Source organism: Gambusia affinis, linkage group LG13 (assembly GCF_019740435.1).
Source record: "Gambusia affinis linkage group LG13, SWU_Gaff_1.0, whole genome shotgun sequence".
NCBI lineage: Eukaryota > Metazoa > Chordata > Actinopteri > Cyprinodontiformes > Poeciliidae > Gambusia > Gambusia affinis.
Window position 1 is genome coordinate 21,392,228 of NC_057880.1, and position 22,852 is coordinate 21,415,079.

The following is a 22,852-nucleotide window of genomic DNA, read 5'->3' on the forward strand; positions in this document are numbered from 1 at the left end:
ACCGCGCAGTCATCCCAGACAGAGAACAGGCAGGCTCTCGGCTCTCTCATGAGGGCTGAATCCAGCTGCAGACGAGGCATTTCAAATACGACTCGATAAATAACTGTAATTACCTGATATCATGTTCAAATATGGACAGAAACTGGTTGGGACATAAAAAAGAGAAAGGATGCTGTCTTTTCCAGGACACGCCCTGCAGCTGGAAAGTGCTCTCTCCATCGCGCATTCTTCTCCAGTCCACCTCATTGCAGAATGTTTCCCTGCGTTAAGTGCCATTTAATAACCGGAAAAAACTTAACGCAAAGATAAGCTATTGTTTTCCCCAAGCTTCCTTAAAGTTGTTGAACCGGGACTGCTTCTCTTTCTATTCAATCTCAGCAAAGGAAAAGAGGCTCTACCTACCGGGCATGTCTGCTAGAGGTGAGTATATATTTTGCCGCAGAAGCCTTCATAACAAGCCAAAAAGTCCCACGGTTTATACTGGGTAAGAGGCTGGTCTTGGTTCAAGAATATTTGATGGAAGGGGAAAAGCCTTTTTCGCCTCGGCTTGAAGCTCTAGACTCTGATAATGACACTTGGTTTGTAAGTAGGTTACACTGGTGCATACTGAAACTACACCTTCCACTGCTGCAGCTTTAGATTTTCTTTTAACTTTATCTTTGGGGTCTATACTGTAACCTGGACCTATAAGTATGAATGTCCATACCATCACTGGTGGAAAGCTGAAAGAGTTTCACATCCGTTCCTTTTGGTTGCTGTCTGGCGTTAGTAATTTTGCTATTTTCCTTAAACTTTTCAGCAAAGTTGAGAGTTGAGCATATTTCTTTATATTTTACGTGATAGACCAACAAAAATTTGTGGATAACTGCAAATTGGAATGAAAATGTTTTCTATAATTATGTAAAAATGACACCCTAAAGTTTGGTGTTCATTTGTGGTTGTTCCACTATATTTGGACATCTCCAAATCAAACTTAATTCAATAATTTTCCTAATTCGTAAACAGAAAGAATCATGCTGTGGAAAGATTTCGTATTTGGGTTTTTGTCCATCCATTGTCTGAACTGCTCATCTCCTGCATTCGCTGGACCAGAGGAGTTCAGGTTAGGTTTTATGTTTTTGTAAAATTTAAAAACAAGGAAATGTGTTTTGCATTTCTAGCCTGCTCCCCCTGAGTCAATATCTTTAGAACCATCAGTTGGATATTCTTTGACACGTCTAGCAGCTCCAGCCTCTGTTGTCTTTTGTATATTCTTCTTTGAAAACTAGCCTATGATGGATGAAGATCAGTTTTCAAGTCCTGCCACAGAGTCTTTAGGTCTGTACTTTAACTAGCCCATCCTAACATTAATATGTTGTGGTTTTAATGATTCCGTTGTAGCTCTGGTTGTGTGTTTTGGGTCGATCTCCTGCTGGAAGGCAAACCTGTACCCTAGTAGGAACTTATCTGCAGCCTCTATCAGAGTTTCTCCTAGGAAATGTTGGGTTGTTGTTTGATAAACTAACTCTGTTTTAAAGTCTCCCAAGAATATAATTCCTAACCTGTCTGCTGTGGTTTTTGGTCTTTGTGATGATGTTTTTTCAAAATTTTTAATGCCTTCACAGAACAGCTATATGCATGTTAAAATTAAATTGCACTAATTAAGTGGCTTCTGAAGGCAATTAGATTTTATTTAGCGGTCTCGGGATAAAGGGTGGTGAACACATTTCTGATTTCAACTTGGAAAAAAATTAAAAACCCTTTCCTTCTATGTAATGATTATGCAATATTTGTGTTGGTCTATTGCATAAAATTCCTATAAAAACACAGAAGACAGAGGTCATGACACAACAAAATATGGAGAAGGTTTTTTTTATGCAAATACTGCAGGTGGATTATATGTCAGCATATTTGTTTTGTGCTGATTTGGTGACTCTAGCTCCAGCTGTGGGATGTGATCATATGGTCTACAACTGACTCACCAAAAGTTGCAGAAAAAGAAAAAAATAAATAAATGAATTAATCAAAAAAAGCAAAACCATGACATAACCCTGTCTTCTTATATAAAGTAATGCAGTTCCTGGATTTAATGCAGTTATCTGTATTCTGTTACTGGCTAATACATCAGCCTTGCACAGAAAATGGCTCCCCCAGGCTGTGTATGGATGAGTCTGGGTATTAGGATGGCTTTGAACTCCTTACATTAACGATGTGGTCACTTGTATCGGTCCTCTGTGGTTGCTGGTGGAGATCGATGGAGCTCTGTGGTAAACACTGCAGATCTCATAAACGTAGTTAAATCCTTGCAAACAGTCACTCATTAGTCATTCACAGTAAGTATTCCCTATTCTGGAATGATTAGACAACATTCAACTTTACTTATTTTCAAAAACATAAATTGGATACTCAAGTGTTAATTTATTACAAATTTTCAGTGATCTACACATGTTCAAAAGTTTGCAGATGCTCACATACAAAACACATCCAGTTGCATCCTCTCTACAGGATTTTTGTATCAGTCATCAAGCTTCGGGTAACAGTTTGGTTGGACCACTTTCCTTGGAATCGATTGGTAGAGTTCAGTAGAAGTGGTTGGTTTTCTGATGTTCTGAACATGTGACTTTAAAACGTGTACTTGAGGTTTAGTCTGATGTAATATGTCACGAATGAAAGAATGTCATGAAAGATTCAGCTGTGCAGTAAAGTATTTCCTTTCTTTGATTTTAGAATGGTTTTGCTTCAAAATCTGCAACACTTAAAGTTTTATATAGAATTAGCACTGGAATGTCCTACACAGCTCAGGTCGACCAGTCAAAGCTTGGTAAGCAAATCTCTAATAAAAAGTTGATGATTTGGTCTTCTTTTGTCACTGGATTTTTACTCAGTGAGTTGAACAGACTCTGTTGTGATGTAGCAGTTCAAAGATAAAGGACTAATCTGTGGAAAAAGCTTTTGGAAATGAGATAAAATGGAGCAAAGAAGAATGTATATAAAAACACTCTTCCATTCTACTTTACATGAAAACATCACAAGAGTGATTTGAAGTGTTTGTACTGGGTTTAGATCTTGATTTATTCCATGTTTCATGGTTTTCGACAAGACGCATACAATGTTTGGACAAAGCATTTTTTTTAAGCTGTGGAAAAATCTTATGTGAGAATCAAAATGCATGCGCGCTGCAGAGAAATGCAGACTGCGAACCATCAAAATGATTTGTAACATGTTTAGTTTGAGAAAAAGTCACTGCAGTTGCAGTAGTCTTACATTTTGCAGGTATATCCTTCTCTTTTTTATATTTGAACTTTTAGGTGAACAAACAACTGGCAAAACGTTTCACTTGAAGTTTTCAAATTCACACGTTTCATTTCTCAGTATGAAACGTGTGCTTTGTTAGTGCGTCTTTTTGACTTTTAGCAGCATTACAGATTTCTAGAATTAACATTTTAGACAATTCATAAGAAACCAAAATGTCTACATGTTTCTGTCTATCCTGTGTTAAAGAGGAAAGGACCTACAATGTAACATAGTTTATCCAAATTTTTTTATGTATTTAATCAGTGCTGTCCAACAATATTTCTATTGATCGATTTTGTCACATTAGAACTAATAACTAACATGTATTTTGTTGTGATTTTATGTGAAAGACCAAAACACACAGCTTTTCAATATTTTATTTTACCCATAAATACCTAAAAATGAATCTTTTGCTACAAATGCAGCTTCATGTTTTCTAAGATATGTGCCCAGCAGGTTTGCACATCTAGAAATTGGTATTTTTGTCCAGTCATCTTCATAAAATACCTTAAGCTCTTTAAAAAATAAGGACCCTTTCTTGGTTTTGCCACAGATTCTCAGTTGGGTTTGGGTGGAAAGTCAGAGACTGACTTTGCCATGATGATATACAACTGAATCCAGAAGATTACATCTTAATGTCTGAAGTTAAATCAGACCAAAATTATCTTGTTTCTGGTTAGTTATAATTATGAAGATCTATCTAAAAATATGGTATTAGTTTATGGGGTAGGAACTCATAAGTTTCTTACTTCATCCTACTCCTTTAAGAGCATGTTAAGATTATTATGGTACAAAAAAATGTGTCTTTTCCATTCCTTGTTCAGGTGTGTTATTCTAAATAAATAAATACAATAAAGATTATTTCAGTTATCTAAATGCCAGAAGACTGAGCGAGAACATTTTTTAGAGATTTATTTGTAACTCTCTTCAACTTCAAAAGTTTACGTCATACAGTTTTATAATCCTCACAACAAAAGAAGAGTGTTTACTCATCGATCTTGACAAGCAAGTATTCTTTGTTTGGAAGTGGTCCATAGAAATCCGCACTCACATTGTACCATGGTGTTTCAGTAAGTTCTGTCATTTTTAATGGTTCATCATGGATAAATGCATCCAAATGCTGCTTCTGATTTCTAATCAGTGTCTGAAAATCAAACTTCGGATCTGAGCAATACTCTTGTTTTGTTTTAACAGTGCCTTGACAGCTCTTTCCTATTAGTCATTAAATGACAAATACCAACAAAATACTCTGAAATTTGTGGTTTTAAAGTGGCAAAACATGACAAACCTCAAGAAATGTGAATATTCTGTAGAAAATTGACACAGCCAAGTCCTTAACACTGCTTTAATTATCTGTTCATTTCTACATTAATATTGTTAATTTAATGTGAAAATATCCTCCATTGCTCCTGTTTTTATGGCTTCTGAGCTGAACTTGACTGATAAAGAAATAAAATATAAAATGTTGGATAATTTAATTCTTAAAGACAGAAAAAAACAGATGAAAATCACTAGACCATCACTGGGGTTTCAGTCTCAATGTGCTCCTCCAACCCCACCCCCACCCTCCACTCTCCTGTTATCAGCTCAGGGCCATCAGCTCTTACCTTGATACCAATGCCTTTCCATTAGTCACACTGCCTTGCAATACATCCTTACGGGCATACTCTGTCTGGGCTTCCCAGTTTTCATTGCATTTCCTGTTTTTACTCAGACAGTTGTCCATAATCTTTACTTATTTATTTTGTGTATTTTCTGTATCCATTATCGTAATCATTGCTACCTGTAAGCAGTTTGCTGTGGATGAGTCTGCTATTAACGACCATTATGCGGCTCAGTCTGGGCAGCTGGAGCTTAAGTGGATTGTTGAAGGTCACCTTAGTTGTAATGATTTAATCTTTCCATTTCCATCACTGTACTCTGGAAAATAAGAATCAACAAAAGTTAAACCAGATGGCTCAGCTTTTACCATTCAGCGTGTGCGGCAGAGGTTTTGTAAAATTCTTGCTTTTTTTAGGGCGTACTTTAGGTATGCTAGAGAGTTAGAACACAGGGTCAGAATTATACAACCTCTTTTATGGAGTCACCTACAGTTGATCTGGAAAATATTCACATTTCACTTTTTTGACATTTTGCTTTCTTACAGCTCCAGGGTTTGTACAAATGTAGCTGGGTCTTTATGAAAACAAAAATCTCTATCACCTATTTTATTTTTAAAATATAATATTGTATACACAGAACTGGTGTCATAAATATTTTTATTCACATGAACCCACACAAATCCATTCTTGAGAGTTCTTTTAAACACACCAAACCAACTATAGCCCAAAGCTGAGAAGTATGTCAGTCAATCAGATTGTTTCAGAACAACCACAACTTCTTGTTGGGAATTAAACATGGCACCAGGAAGCTCATTTGTGTGGATACATAGCTACTTATAAATAGCGTATTATGATATAAAATTATTAAAAACACAAGACAACGTCAATTGGGAATCATGTCAAAGCAAGTATGCAGATATATTGTCACATTATTTGTCGCTGACTGACGGACTGTAATGTACACACAAAACACAAACAGAATTTTCTCAAATCTCCACTTTGGTCAGAGGTTTTTTAAATAATAATTTTTAGTGGTATAAAGCAGAGTTTTCATGAGAAGGGAAGGCCAAAATGGATAAATGTCTTAGTTTTTCCAGCTATCTGGCTATGTGTGGACTAGACTTTATTGCAAATTGTATTGATTGAGTCTGATGAAATTTCTTTCAATTTACAGGTTTCAAATCGTTTGTTTTCTCCTTCCATTATGGATGGGATATTCAACGTCTGGAAGAAAATTAGAGTTTATACTATCTACAATCTGTGAATTTGTAGATAGTAAAAACTATCTACAAATTGTCTTTCTAACAATACTAGCAGAAATAGGACTTATCCAAAAATAAATTCGTTATATATATGCAGGTTAGGATCTATATGAAAACACACACACCTTTCGAAACCAAGTGCTTTTTCATTGCTGTTTTTTTAAAATGTCCCTCTTTTGAAGACGCTGCAGAGATATGTCTTGTGCTTTTGTTTTAAAGATGAAAGTCATGGGTTGCAATAGAGGAAGATAATTAGATGTAATTTAATAGTGAAAACCATGGTTCCTACTATTATCCCTTTCTTCAAAAGACATGACTGGTTGGCTGTTTCTCTCATAATTAGATACCAGAGAATCATTTAAAGGCCTGCCCGGCTTCAGAAAGCCCTCACCATCATCACCCTCCTACCTGGCACGTCTCTGGATTTTCCCTGCCCTATCCCAGAGCTGAGGTAGCATATCCTGTATAGCATACCTGTTACACTGCAGTGCAATCTAAATGATCAATGGTGGATCAAAAAAAAGGGAGGCACTCTGCAGTAACCCAATCTGATGCCTCCTCCTTTTCCTACCACAGGAGAGGGTTTGCTCAGGCTGCAAGACAACACGACCCTCTGCCTCAGCACTTTTCTCCCCCCCCTGTGTGAATTGGTGTGTGCGTGTGTGTTTGTGTTTGTATATGAGCGGATAAGAGAAAGTCGTGCGCATGCATGTGTCCTGGCAAAAGCCTGAATAATTGAAGAACAGAGGAGAGAGTGAAAGCACTGCCGGACGGGACAGAGTGTGTGGGATTGTGCAGAGATGGAGGAGAGGCATACACTGAAGCAGGAGCAGCCTGGCTACGACGGGCTGTGCAACTATGCCCAGAAAATCACCTCCTGCTTCGGACTGGATGGTAAGACAGAGTGGTAAAAATGAAGGAGATGATGGTGGGGGCTTTGATTCGGTTTGGATTGCGTTGTAAAAAGAGGAGAGTCTGTGTGAGAATGTTTGTTTGCAGTGTGCAGGGGAAGCTCGTAATTTTCTAGATGTTTATGTGGATTTCTGAGACAATGGGTAGTTGTGATGGAGCTACAGCAGAGTGGTTTACGACTAGAGGGAAATGTCCAATGCAGCAGAGTGCCGTGTCCCCAGCTACTCTCAGGTGTTTGGGTGTGTGGGCGTAAGGTTCTCCTTGGTCTGTCTCTCTTTCTGTTCTCCAAACTAAAACTCTGCCACTGTGTTCATAAGCAGAAGAAGGCAGTGTATATATATTCAACTCAGCTGAACTCCGGGGAAAACCGCGTTGCCTCCCTCTTAGACAAAGCAGTTTTCTGAGCCTGAATCATGCATCTCCAGACTAAAAGGTTCTTTTGTGCTTTGTCATTGTCCGATGATTTCTATCATGTCTGCTGTTGTCTAATTTATTTATTTTGTTGAACCTGAAACAGAAGTGGCATCAACCTTATCTGTCTGATAAATACTCAGCAATGGAAAAGACTGTCACTTTTATTTTAGCTAATAATATGTATTTAAAGAAAAAAAGCAGCAATACCTGTATGGCAACACCTTTTATCATTTATCCCTCCACAAAATCTTGATCTTGTTTTTCTTTTTAATGCTTTATGATGTTATCTTAGTATGTTTTCAAGAGTCCACATTTGCATCATCTGTCATTTCCCATCTGAATTAAAAATTAACCACATGCAAGCTCACATTTCCCAGAAACATCTTTCTAGATCTGGGTTGTGAAGAAGGTTAAACATTCTTCCATCCTTCATTCACATTGAAGATGCTTTGATTGTTTAAAAAGCTGAAATAGTCTTTCTGCTCCATGCAATTTAATTAGCCATGTGGAAGGAGCAATGCCTGTGCTCCTTCCACAGGTATTTTGGGAAAGACGTATTTTTTAATGCGTACATATCTTAAAGGTGTAGAGTGTGTTTCTAGTCTGCCCCTATTATCTTTTTTGTTGTCCAGAAAATTTGCTGTTTCACAAACTTTCCAACAATGGCTGCTGGAAAGGACAAATGTTTTTTGGTGACTCCCAGAAACCACTTGCTGCATTCTTCATGAGTGAGCAAGAAGCTCCACTTCTGGTTTTGGGTATGACTCAGAATCAAATATGCACAGTTGCACAATTGCTCATTTAATTTCAACAATGCAATGCAAACATTTTTGGACTCACTGTACTTTTACTGATGGTGATTAGTTAAAGGAGCTTTGAACTGCAGTCTGCTGAAAGAACATTGGTTGTTGTTGACCTCTTTTGCCTTGAGTCCCTTTGATGGTGTAAACTAATCCAATCTTAGATGTATTCCATGCAAGCTTTTCTTAGACCATCTTAAGCCATGCAGAGTGATGGGCGTAGCTGGTGCCTTTCTCCTGCAGTCAGCCAGCAGGTTGCATTCACACCAGCCCTATTTAGTCCACTTTAGATGAACTCTGGTTCATTTGGCTAGAAAGTCTGGTTTGTTGGGGGAGGTGTGAATGTGCAATCAAATTATGATATGGATCAAAAAAGCAAACTCTGGTCTCGATTGAAGTAAACTTTGGTGGTAGAGTTCAAGCAGGAACTAGACTATAGCGGAGGGCATTCTAGGTAAATTCCTTCAAAACAAACACATGATTCTAGTGGTACCGGGAGAAATGGCTCATGTCTTTTACCAATTGTAAAAGTGAAATCCTACAACTACTAAAATCTGACATCATTTAGATTTCATGAAGAAGGAAGTTGAGTTCATGTTTTTGTGTTGTTTCCTTAAGTGTTTCTTGGTGAAGCGCCACCACATGTGAGGGGCCAAACAGGTTTCTCAAAGGGTTTAATTTGTTTTACACAGTGCAGTTTGAAAGCGAACCTCTGCAGCTGAAAATGTAACAAATGCTGCAATTTTGGTCTCCAATCAAACTGAGTGTACTGGACTACAGGGTGTGGAAACGCCATTAAAAATTCCCGTTAACTCTAAGATTCATAGTAGATGGTGCGAAGAACAGTTTCTGTAGTGAACCCGTGCACTTAACACATAAAGGTTTCAGTCTGGTTTTGAACCCACATCTTTTTTTTTCTGCAACTACCACACTGTACCGTCCATTTAGGTGGAATATTTATATTTTAGTTAGAGCAAAAAGAATGCTTTTTGCATAGTTTGGGCCAAATTAGGGCTCTTTATTAAACATGTTTGGGTTATAAAGGACTTGGGTAGTGACTCTTCCACCCATCATTGGGTAAACAAACTTGGCATGGACAAACCTAACTCCACCCAGAACATAATCAGGCTGAACGTCAACCCTAAGCTGCTTATGGCACCAGGCTGGTTGGGGTGAAGACACTCACAGTGCAAGCCTCTGTCTTGCTCCGCTTCACCTGCAGCAGGATGCACTCTCATACCTGCTGCTTGCTATTTGATATCTCCAGCACTCCGCTTCTTGTACCTGCAGTACATGTGAAATGGATCCCATGATTTAACGATGAGCTGGGCTGAGTTTGCTCCTCAATCTTCTCTTTATTTTCATCGTTTGCTTCTTTGACAACTCCAAGTTCCTGATGTCCGAAGAGGGACAGATTTCAGAACAGCGCTGAGTCCAGAAGCAACTGATTTCTACCTGCGTTTCTGTGGGACAGTTGAAGGAGAACAGGGTAACTATGCCCACTCTGCCAAACCTCAACAGCCTGGGAAAGCTGTGCAGCTCCAGCCGCAGCCACAGCGTCCACCGGGTCAACCGGGTTCGGGTGAAACGCAAGAGCTCAGTGAAGCGGATGTCCATCATCGAGGATGGACATGTAGCTGAGGTGCTCTACCTCATTCCCAAACAGTACATGGAGCAGTTTCCCTTCCTCAACCCAGATGATTATTACCTCAGTGAGAGATTGAATGATGTCACTACAGGTAGGACAAAACTCCCCCTTCAACACTGAACCCTCCACAGAATGTGTCTGGTTTCTAAAAGAGCCCAACTTTAAAAATCATTGCATAAATTAAAGCAATTTGTTGGTGTACCTGCTGTAAACTAACACATTTTCTATTAGTTAACTTTTATTTTTATCTATTGATATCTACAGCTTGATATTTATGTTTACAATGCCTTATTCAATAAATAAGAATATACTGATTACTTTATTTATTGCAGTAACTCATCAGTAACACAATATATAGATTAATCTTTTATGTCTTTTAACTATGAGAATTTTCTGCTTACAGGTAATAAAAATGCAATATTTATAGTTACAATTATATCAAACCAATTAAAATATTACAAAGAATTGTGGGCTTAAAGAAAAGTATGTTTAAAATAAGATAAAACAAAATTTGGTTTCCTTTGGAATAGTAGGTAGATGTGGTTTAGAAGGGCCCCACTTTAGTATCAGTTCATTTGTGGAGGAATCAATTGACAGTAAATAATTAGAGCCTAAATGATGAGCTTATGTGCCCCAGTTATATAACAACAACTTTTCAACTGTACCAAAATAAATATTTACTGGAAATAATTGAGACTTTTACAGTCATTATGTAAAGCAAACCCATGTGCGAGGACAGGTCCTCTGGATGTTGCCCAGCAGACGTAGGCGGCAGGGTGGCTTACATCAGGATTACAGCACTGGGCACCAGGACAAATCAAGATTTACAGATTTTACACATTCTCTGACTTCAAGCCAGACACATCTGTAAAATGGTCATTTTACTTTTGACATGTTGCTTTTTTTATGTAAATAAAGGAAGCAATCCTTTCTGTTTTAGGACTTAAGTATTTAATTTGAAACAAACTTTAAACAGCTTTTTATGCTCACAGCATTATGCAAAAAATGCACCTTCTACTGCAGGCGTCTGTAATAAGTAACAAAAACATGCAACCTATAATATTTTGTTTACATCCGTACAAATTTGGGCTTTTAGTTATTCATATAACTGTTATTTTTTTAAAGGTGGACCTATTATACCACATACAGCTGCAATGAGTTGGAAAAGTGAAAAATGCAGTCACAAGTGGGAATTTATTTTGGATCCTGGATTGAACACAGCAGAAAATACCCTTCTCAAAACAAATTTAAAAAATATCAAAAAGATGTTTCCCCCATGTTATGTGTAAAAAAAAAAATACAAAGGGAATTGGCTACAAGTGCTGTGGATCTGGAGTAAAAGAAAACTTTGTGAGAAGTGAAGCTGACCGCACATGGTTGCGTTCACAGAGGTGATTGTGTTTTGCAACCTGTTTTAAAATATCCGTGAGCTAGTCAACCATTTGTCGTTATCCAACGCCAAAGAGTTTCCGCTGTGCTTTTCAAGAGTTCAGGAGTTCTTCCAAGTTGTTTCTCTTTTCCTTTTCTTATCAGCTTCTATGTGTGTGAGAGTATATCTCTCCCGTGCATTCCAAGATCCTTAAATAATCAAGGCAGGGAATAACGGTGGAGCCTGTCCACACAAAGCACTGTTGTTACTCTACATGTGACCTCATGCATCGTAATGCCAGCTTAGCTTATACTCAGGAGTCGGAAGCCAAGACTCAAGTTGTGTTGATTTCCTTCAGCAAAATGATCAAGTTATCACTGGAGAGGTCGTTAAGGAAGAGTCAGACGTGAATCATTGACATGTAAAACACAACAGAAACCTTTCATCCAAGGATAATTGCTGCTCTTGGCAAACTCCTTGTAAGCACGAATGTCCTTCAGGTCGGATGAAGATTATTAAAAGAGACAGGATGATAATGGGCCTCTTAAAGTAGACACAGTAACAAGATACCTTTCTAGTTGCTGTTAGTGGCTCCAGTAGAAAACTCCCACTTTTTACTGAGCTTCTCATGGCTTTACGCACTCCTAAAACACCTCCCTGTCTTCATAATAAAAAAGGGTGGAGTGCAGGGAGAATTCACCACCAGGAACTGTATGTTTTTCCATTGACCTCACTGGCAAATCTCAGTTGCCTTATGTCAACGTCTTGTGGAAACAAATGCACGCTGACGGGCATCCAGAAGATGGCACAGTTTTTCCCTACACTGAATGAAACACCCGGCATGCATGATGAGATGCTGCCTCAGCAAATAAGGAGAAGGTAACTGCTGACAAACGCCTGCTCTTTTTTTAGACGTGGAGAAGTACAGATGAATCAGTAACTGCTTGGCCCATAATTGCTGCTGCTTGGGAATTTATATTTTCCTAGTGGTGTTCACATAGAGTTGATTGTTAACAGGGCAAGCTGTTTTCTCTCAAGAGAGCAAACCTTAACACATCTCAGTCCGTATTTGTTGGACTCAGGCTAAGTCTTAGTGTTGAAGGAGATTAATCTTGGTTATTCTATGTAAAAAGACAAAAAGAGAACTCTCTTCCTTTTATCAAAGGAAGATACGAGGTAAGAGTCGGGATGCTCACTGGACTCTGTTCCTGCTCTAATTGGATTTCCAAGGATCCACTGAAGATATTCACACAAAGCTCACACCAGCAATCATGATACATCTAACCTGCAACCTTAGATTTACTCTCCAATGAACTGACTAGACAGTGAAGGACTGTAGTTGACTTTAGTGTATGGTGAGTCGCAGAACTGACCACAACTAAATTCATAAACTTTAGGTTCCATCAATGTAGTACTAAGCATGACCAGTTATCAATTCATTTTCTGAAGCATGTTACTTTTAATTAGCCTCAGTGATTAAGTTTGTGTAGTTTTTATGTCCCTCCATTGATCCTTCTGTTGTCTTCCACTGAAACATGCATAAATAGACTAGGCGGTGCTAGAGTGCCTGCCCTGTTTCCTGTGAACAAAAAGTGCCCTTCTGAAATCTTTTATTTTATTAAAACAAATTTAACAGTGTACTCTGTTCCATGTATTTTTTTAATTGAATTTTTTTTGGCTTATTTACATGAAACTAACCATTACATAGATACTTTTTCATTTCTTTTTTACTATATTTTACATCTTCACAAAGTGAATTGTAATAAGTTGTATTAGTGACTCCTTATAGGAGATACCACTATCTTTTTTAAGTCTTATTTTTTCCAAAGTAAGTTATGGATTCCTAACTTGCATGCACATCAATGGCTAACATGGTGTTTAAAATTGTATAATTTAATTTTATAATGTATTTATTATTTTTTTAAATTCTGGTGCATGAATGAATATTATTTAAATTCTACATAACTTTATATTAAAATAAAACACATTATTGAGAGAATGTAAATCTTTCTAATAAATTAAATATATTGTTAAAATAAAATAAAAAATTCACTTTATTGTTATTGTATTTTATTATTGTAAATTAATTTATTCACTTAATTTCCTTTTATAGAAAGTTTTCAGTAAAAATATATCTTTCATGAATGATAAATGTAAATGTTAATATTCATGTGCAAAGGGCAATACATGTACCCTATCAACCAGTTTAAGTTGTCTGTTTATTTATTGGTATTTTCTACTTTAATAAATTATTTATGTTGTTTATTTTTTTAATGAAATTCAGTTTATTGTTTATCTTTCCTTAACGAACACGGTAACATGTAAAAATGTCATTACTGTCACATTTTCTTTTATTTATTCCATTTCTTCATTAACAGATAAAATTACATTATATAATAGCTTACTACAATAACAATATGTAAATTTATGAGACTTTTGCATTGTTAGTGTCTTCATAATGCTTATTGCTAATTAAAAATTCATAAACTGAACATTTATGCAGAAGGTGTGATAAATTCATAACCATCATGCAGTCTAAAATGTTATATTAGCCAATTAAGAAATTAAGGAAGCACAAATAGAAAAAAATAAAACAAAGACAACTTTCCTAGTTTATTTGGGCCCAAAAATAAAATTAAAAAACATATGGATCCCCATCTTTTGAACTGATGTGTTTTGATTATTTGGGGTCACACAGCAGCAGTGGCCACTTTGTTGCAGCAATGAGGGCGAGTCTGACACAACAGAGGGGCTGCGAGAGAGGGAGCAGGAGGGGAGGAGTAGGAAGAGTGGGAGGAGGAGAGCAAGGAGGAGGAGAGGTGGGAGAAAAGCAGGCAGTCAGGAGGCAAACCCCACGCTGTCGCTGTGTTTTCAGGAGGAGAGCTTGGAAGCGCCTACACCTCTCTTTCTGCCTCTCTCTCTGGTCTTCTGGAGTCTCGGTTCTTTTTTTCCCTTTTTTTTTTATAGCTCTTCGATCTTGACTATAAAAAGGTTCCTGCAGCTCCTGTGTTACTGCCAGCTGATGGTCAGAGAGTTTTCTGCTGCAGCTGTGCCTGGATTCAAATGGTCATGGTCAAAGAAAAAGGTACCTCTGTACATATATGTGTGTTTTTATGCCATTTATTTTGCTTGTCATGCTTGGTGTTGATGTTGTCGGTGCTCACACAGATTTGCAGCACTGTCTCTGACTTAACTGAGGTTGAACTTGATTGATTTCATCTGATTGTGCTGGATATTTTCGGTAACATGAATATGGGTTTCTTTGTAGCGGAGGGGGGATTGTATGTGCTTGAACCATTGACGATGACTGTCATAAGGTTACGTGTAAAGCTTTAACACAGCAACATATTCCCTAAGAGTAGCTGACTTGAACATGCTACGCCCTTTTAGCTGCCGCTTGGCTTCGAGTCTGGCAGAGTCAGGCTTTATGTTAATGCATAATGGAACAAAGCATCTGAGGAGCTTCATGTTAACTGATGAGACCCTCAGAGCCATGATGCGATTGTTCCATACAAAGAAGTCAGATCCTCTTTGTATGGAATAAAACATTACGAGATGAAAAGTGGAGCACCAGTGTTGGGAGGCACACTGCGCAGAGCTACGAACCTGCACTCTCTGTCATCCTCTCGCTCTCTCTCTCTCTCTATCACTCTGTCTGCAGCCGTTGTCATGGTAACCCTCTAAAAGATACACTCCATTGTTGTCATCCGTGGCCCCATTCATGGTGTCCCGTTAAAAAAAACAAGATGATTGTTCCTGTCCATAAACCGGAGGTCACCCAGCTGTGTGGGATGAATTAGGTGAAGTCAGGAGGGGCCATTGTTCAGAGTTGTTACACATTGCCTGCAGTTTACCAGGATGTGTGGTCCAGAGGTGGATTATTGTTGTCAGAATGCCTCACAAGAAACAGCAATGTAGAGTATTTTTGTTGTGAAGAAATCTTGTGCTTAAAATGTTCCTAAATTGAAGAAGCGGAGACAGTTAGTTGCTTACCCAACTGGAAACTGATGGGAAAGTTATTAGATCACAATAAGAAACAACTATACTAACAGGGATCTTATTTAATCCATCCTTAAGTGTATTGGGATTTTGTGAAGGTTCTGACCACAGTACAAATATTTGCCCTGGATTCACAGAGAAGTTTACAGTTATATTTCAAAAAATACTTTAAAAAGCAACCCTTGAGTTTTGAGTCTGGAAATGATCTAAATTTAAACATGCGTAGGAACCCTGGATTCAGTCCAAATCTGAGTTTGTTTGCTGTATTTTTATGCTTCTTGTTTTGGTCCTAATTTTTCTGGATACATTTTGCTCAAAATCCATAAAAGATGCTGTAAAATTTATGTAAGCTCTCAAAGAATGTATGTTTGCCCTCACCAACATCATAAAATGGGGTTACAGATATTTTTGATAGATTTTATTGAGTAAGTCTGTTTATGCATCTGACCGTGCACTGGCAGCTGGAGGGGGCGTCCAGCTCTGAATCTGGTCCCTTCATGTGGGTTCGACTGGCCACAAAGAAACGGCCCTTGCGGTTGAGCTCTGATGCTGGCAGAACTTCTGTAACCTCTGTGTCCCACATGTTCCTTTTCCCAGACTCCCTCCGGACGTTTTTCATAGTTGTATGCAGCCACTCTATCTGGACATTGTTGGGATTTGTTGATAGAAAGAGGTCTACATTTAGAGAGCTGTTCCTCTCTAAATGGTTGTCACGAGTACAGCCAACTCATACAACGAGACAGTTGCACAGGTAGATGAGAACAAGATGGAATTTTAGCAATAATTTGGGGGAAAAACTGTACAGCTCAAGGATTCCTTTTTTATTTTGACATAGAGATGAAAACTTTCGCAAACAACAAACTATGTTTTGAAGAATTTGTAAACAGTGTATAAACTACTTTAAAATGTCAAGATTGACTATAGTTTCACTATAATTTAAGTGTAGTCCATACATTAATGTTATAAATTGACATGTTCATATACTGTAGTTAAAAAATGTATTATTTATTTATCCTACATTGTTCATCTTATCCAGCTTAAGTTTAATCGGCCTATGTTTTAGATTGTTAACCCAAAAAAAAAAAGATCAGATCAAGTTCAGGCATCAAAAACTTTGAAATAGTCATTATTATATTAGCAGGTAATAGCCTAAATATAGAACAAATCCTCTTCAGCTTTTCTGTTCCTCTGTCAACATTTTTTGTTCCAGTGTAGTGAGTAATAAAACCTTTAGCACAAAACCTATTTTAAAAGTGGTGGAGGCTTCTTTGGTGCTTTTGGAACTGAGTGTTGCCGACGCAACACTGTGATTTCACAAGACTAGACTTGAAATGTTGTGATGTTATAATGTTATTACACCCCTGTGTCTAACCAGTTCTTAAACTCAAAAGCTAATATGCTCCTCAAATTCTTTCATCATATTTTATCCACAGATTTATTGTGCAAGACTATGTGCAACATTAAAATACTTTTTTCTTGACCCACACTCCACATATTCATTATGTGAAATTTTCTTTTTCAAGTGTAGCTGTCTCCTCTGATTTTTAGTTTTGCAGAGGACTGCAGATGACTGCAGTTGTGCCTCATCTTTGAAGCTTGCCTATGCCTACACCCTGCAAAAGGAGCTAAACTCCTTTTCACAGGCAGCAGTGCAACACACACAGTGTTTGTGCAGCTGGCACATAGGACCGGAATATACAGATGAGATAAATGTTCTGTCATAGAGAGTCTGAACCCAACAAGCTAAAAACAACAGGAGTCACATGAAAGATTGCTTAGGATTCAGTTTCTTCTTGTGCAAAAGGGTGTTCTCTACCACTTGTACTCAACTGGGAAAATCTTTGATCAAAATTAATTCTTTATATTCTATATATAGTACTCTGTAAGTAGTAGTATGACTCTAGGGGACAACAGAAGGAGTTCACTCAGAGATTTTCTGGTTTGATGAGTTGTATGTGTTATAATTTATATGAATCAACTAGTCCAAACTGGGATCAGAGCCAAAATAAATTGGAATTGGATATAATACCACACATCAGATAATAATATACAAGGTCATTTAAATATACTGTGTGAGATTTGAACATTTTGTGACTATTTACCACCACAATTCATGAAAACACTCAAAAGAACAAAACAAAAAGTAAAAATGAAATGCAAGTATGAAGGCACAAACTGGCAAATGGGACAAATTGACCCAAAGTTACTTGGGGATATATTCATTTTGCTGAAAATGTTCAGATTGTGATAAACTAGATAAACAAAGTAAATGTTCAAATTGCATATTATTTAATATAATTTTGTAATATATTGTGAATATTTTATAGTTACTGGTTACCATTTTGATATATGGTAGATTGTGACTGTTGATCAACCCGAAGTAATTCTAAGTTCTGGTTTATTGTGCCTGTTTGTCAACACTTATTCCCATTTTAAACCTAGTCCTTATGTGTGATTCACTTCCAACGTCTATTTTGTACCTGTTAACAAATTATTTCTTACTGATATATTTATAAAACCAAAGCCTGCTTTTTTTGTGCTTAGAGATAAATGTTCATAAGAAGGCTTACATCTTATAGAGAGTATTTCTAGAATATAGACAATAACTTGAAACAGCCAACTTTGAACTGATGTGTGATTTATAGGTGGGAACACATTTGCTCCAAAAAAACCTCTAATCACCAGACAACCCCAGAAGATGTGATAATGATTTGCCCCGTTTGCTCCACAGAGTCTCCAACATGTGTCTCCGCTGCCCCAATGTTTTTTCTGAACTGGAGTTACAAAATATCAAACAGAACTGTCTCCATGTTTTGGAGCTCGAGGTCATCCAGTGTAATTTGTTATTCTATTCCCAGACTTCAGTTGAGATAGATACATTTCCTTCTTTTATCTGCTTGTTTCTTATGTAGTTTGTGTCACCTTGTTAAGAGGATAGAATACCATTGTACAGCATGGAAACAAGTTTCTTGCATGAACCTAACTTCAACAAGGACAAAAACATATTAAAAAGTCCAGGTTTGGCTGTTTCCCAGTTGTCACATATATTCTGCTTGAAATAGGCCCTAACCTGTAGATACAGGTAGATCTACATGGCAGATTTCTGAAGCTCCTCAAAACTCTGAAATACCCTCTTCTGGGTTAATGTATAGTAATTGGTTAATTCTTTTTGGATCCATCCTCTAAATCTCCCATCAGTCTTGTTCGGTTTAAAAGCTGAATCAAAGGCACACCATCTGAGTATTTTTATCTGGTTACCTAATTTACAAATTTTAATAACCTTTCTCCAAGAATCCAGCATTGTGTGTACCATTGACTCATGTGTTATACTTACCCACTCTTGTAAATCCTTGGCCATTAATACTGATATTAAAGGTATTTCTTCCACTGTTCTTCCTTCCAAATCGTAAGATGGAGAGCATAGACAGAACACTGGTTTTAACTAAGATGCATGGTAATAGACCTGTAGATTGGGAAGACCCAGTGCACCTTTCTCTTTCTTTAACTGAAGTGTTCTGTACCTCACCCTTGCCTTTTTCCCTGCCAAATATACTGAGATATTAATCTTTCCCACTCTATGAAATGCCTTTCTGATATCAGGATAGGTAAACATTGAAATAGATATAGGAAGCGCGGGAGAATGTTTATTCTGACCGACTCTACTCGGACTATAAATTTGAGAAAGGGGTCAGATTCCACCTCTGTATGTCAGATTTCAGATTTGAAATTAGGGGCCCATAGATGACATCAAAATGCCTGGAAAAATCTTTGGACAATGTTATCCCTAAATATTTTATGCATTCTGCTTCCCAGTTCCAATTGTACAGGCTCCTAATATTGTTCTGTGGGTTATAGTTTATTGTTATAATTTTATACTACTTCTTAAAGACATTTAGCCACATTTGCTTACAGCAGAGACTTAAAATTAATTTTAACTGTAATTTGGTGCATGGTTGGTGAGGAGCAAAACTGCCAATAGTCCGCATTGTGCAAGTCTACAAACAGCTTTTCACTTAGCTGGTCACTGGAAATACAACCAGACTATGGGGCCAATACAGGCTATTAAAGAGCCAAGGCCTTTATCAGCTTCTCTTTAATCACAGCTTCTGCAGTTCATGAAGCTGCTATTGTCTTCACTCAGATAAATAGCTATAGTGGAAATCTTTCTCTGTTTAACAGTAAATGATTATGATTGTGTACCTGCTAGTGGCTAAAATTCTGCACTGTTGTGCTCAACCATAGAGAGCAGGTCATTATTCAAGCTAAGGCCCCAGAGGATTACTTATTAAGTGTTAGGGGGGGATCTGCTGAAGGCTGATAGGGTCCCCACTCCTCCTCCTACAGTTTCTGCCCAGTGTTTGAAGTGCTTTGTCTGGGATGTTGGTGGCAGGGCAGAAAGAAGAAGAGCCATACATATTCATGGAGGGGGAGGAGTTAAGTGCTCCTTTTCAAATGTGGGTGATAAAAGGCTCCACCGCCCTTTTTAACCCCCCAAACATATCCATATCCCCATGCTTGAAAAATTATTAATTGGATATCATGGTGGGATTTCTTTGACACTCGTCTTAGCCCAGACTCCCTCTGGAATATTCCTTCTGAGTGTTTAGACTGGATAATTACAGGGAGAAAAACTCTGTTTGTCTCTGCTTTATTGTCTATGAAATGGACACAGCTTCCAAAATTATTGGCTGGGGCAAAAGGAGTGGAGACGATTGCCTGCATCCCTCTAATTGTGTATTTGTTTTGGTCACAAACTCCAAAAACTGTCAAGCACACACTCACTGACATAAATTTGGAAGCTCTTATTTCAACAGTAACAAAGGAAAAGAGCAATTGAATATTTTATGAAGTCTTCTTATTTTTATGCCTTTTTGTTTTATGGAATTCCCCTTCTCCCGGTGCATTTTCCGAATGCCCTGCTTTTGCATTCCTCTGGACTCATGACAGGAAATGAAGGCAACAAATTTTGAAGCCTCTTTAGCAAGTCCTGCGCTCTTGTGTCAATAGCCACAATCCATTGGGCTGTACAATTGGAGTCGGTGTACTTGTTTCATAAAAATATGCTGTCCTGAGGGGATTCAACACTTTCAAGCATCATCTGCAGTATTTATTACTGCCAACGCAGCGAGGCTCTGGTTAAATGGGTTGGGGGGCTGGGTTTTTGAGGGGGCAGCCCTCTTTCTCTGGGCCCATGTTAGTTATTGTTCCCTCAGTCAGCGGGATGTTTCTCTAGCTATTAATTGTGTGTTCAGCCTCAGACTTGTCACTTTATCTGGTGTCGATGAAGCAGGACAGATAATTCTGCCAGCAGACCCAACACATGCAGACCAGAAACAGGAATGTGAGCCAGGAAAATCTTACAATTCTTTACTCCAGTAAGTCACTTTGTGCTGAGGTTGTCTAATGTGCTTCCTTCTTCCTTATTCATACTGTTATATCATATTAATTTGAGCAAATGAAGCACCATTTTGACTGTATCACAAGAACCACTAGAGAGCTACTAACGGATTTATTCTAAATCCATATTTTAAAACATATTTCCTCAAATTTATGGCCTTGTAGCATAATAAGAGCAACAAAACCTCATAGAGAATCAATAATGAATGAACTTGAGTTTTATATGGTAAAATTTCAGTTCTCTGAGAAAGTTTAACAATGCGTTTCATGGATATGCAACTCTTAATAAAATAAATGAAAAATAATCTCTGCCATATGTTTTAATGTTTATCTGTAGCTTGAAAAGCACAAATTTAATTTGAAATCCTCAGCAAGTATATGATCCCAGCGTTTGTCTTGGATTCTCATCAACCTGTTATGATGTCAGCTCCTTTTTTTCTTGTCCATGCAAAAAAGCTTTAAATAGAGACAACCAAAAAAAGAATAAAATTCAACACTGCCCTAGATTTTTACAACACCTGATAAATAATAGCATTACATGAAAGGTTTCACTCACCAGCTAAGTGGCTCTTGCAAAAGAAAAGGCTTTTCACCACAAAACCTCTAAATGGCATTCAGTGAGTGACATGGTAGAAAAAACTGTCAGTTACCCAACTATTAGAAGGAAAATGGACATCTTATTGCTTGATTCATAAGACCAAAGCTAGAAGGAAAAGGGAAATGAGTCTACTGAAAATAAATTTGACTTACAGGCAGTTATATGTTTTCTTGTGTTTAATTACAATAATGTCAAATGTTTTGGCATAATTAGTGCTAAAAGAAAGCAAAACAGCTATTTAGCTAGATACCTAACCCACTCACCTGTCTTCTTCAGCCCTCTTCTTCACATATCTGCTGTCAGTGGACTAGAGAAGTTTCTAGAAAATTACTTAAAATAATCAGTTTTCAAAGTTGCATGAATCCCTATGTCACAGTTCCTGATTATTTCACCTCATTGTCCTTTTGCAGTTTCATTCTTTTGTTTTTTTCCACACTGATCATTTTTCATACAGGTGGTTCAGACAATCCTTTCATCATCTTTGATGATGTTAATACACAATTTCTTGAGGCATAATGCTCTTTTTCGTACTGTATAAAACTCCAAAAAGATTAAACAGTGAAGGGGTGAAATGACCAGCACACCCATTGAGAAATATAGCACTTTATTTTTACTGTTTTAAAAGGTAAATTAAAATTTTTATATTGCTTTAATCTCCAGTTTCTTCAGTGGGCAGGCACAGGGTAAGCATATCTGAGGCTTAATAATAAGAAAAGTAGACTCAGAGAGGCAGAAGATGTAACTAGTTAATATACCAATTACGGCTGTGCATGCTGTGCTTTCATGACATTCAGCATTTCCTGTTTTGTATCAATAGTGCATGTGGGAAGGAATAAATATTTCTGTTTGAATCATAACTGCTTGACATTTATAACACTAAGCGGTCAATCAAAACTGTTAATGAACCATTTGTAATAATTTGTGGAGATTTATGAAGGAATTAAATTACTTCATTGTATATAATCAAGAAATTGATGGAATTGATAAAGTTTTTGTTCTTGTGCCAGTGGGAGGTAAAAATGTAGTTTATATGTGACCTATCATGCTGCCTTGAACAGGTTAGGATAGGTTTATAGACAACTCAACCATGTTTATTAAATTTTTTACATCAAATTACTCTTAGATAATGACATTTATTCTGGTAGGTTCTGCCTATTTTGAGCTCCTTTCAGAATGAGCTCTTTTAGCTCATTTGTCACTTCAAATCCAAATAAACTGCTTCTGGCCACATAAACAGAGGTGCAATTATGAAAGCGTACATCCTTGAAAAGCAGAAGTGGAGACTCTGTTTCTAGAAGATATAGGAGCTTATTTTAAGTAAATGATTTTTTAATATTGATGAAGAAGTACTAGTTATATTGGCAGATTATTTTACTTAGAACATGGAAAAAATGTGTTCTAAGTGAAATCATCTGCCAATAGAATAGGTAGTTTTCCATCAATATTAAGGAATTAGTTACTTAAAACAAGCTCGGATATCTTTCTGAAGAGTTACTTGTAAGTTAGTTTAGCCTTATTTCAAGTTTACTAAGATATTTGCAATAGTAACTAGACAAAAATCCCCTGGTAAGATTTTACG

At 37.3% G+C, this 22,852-nt stretch overlaps 1 protein-coding gene across 18 annotated transcripts in view; it reads left to right on the top strand.

Moving 5' to 3' along the window:
- Positions 1–241: 241 nt before the first annotated feature.
- Positions 242–22,852, top strand: part of ablim1a (actin binding LIM protein 1a) — a 49,144-nt gene continuing 26,533 nt past the window's right edge. For 4 of the 18 annotated variants that reach the window (XM_044136803.1, XM_044136805.1, XM_044136796.1 and 1 more), the window contains exon 1: positions 6,886–7,030. In XM_044136803.1, coding sequence (XP_043992738.1) covers positions 6,937–7,030 — 94 coding nt within the window. In that variant the 5' untranslated portion in view covers positions 6,886–6,936. Of the gene's footprint in view, positions 421–6,882; positions 7,031–14,130; positions 14,365–22,852 lie in introns of those variants that run through there. The other 14 variants (XM_044136794.1, XM_044136798.1, XM_044136795.1 and 11 more) reach the window with 9 other exon arrangements.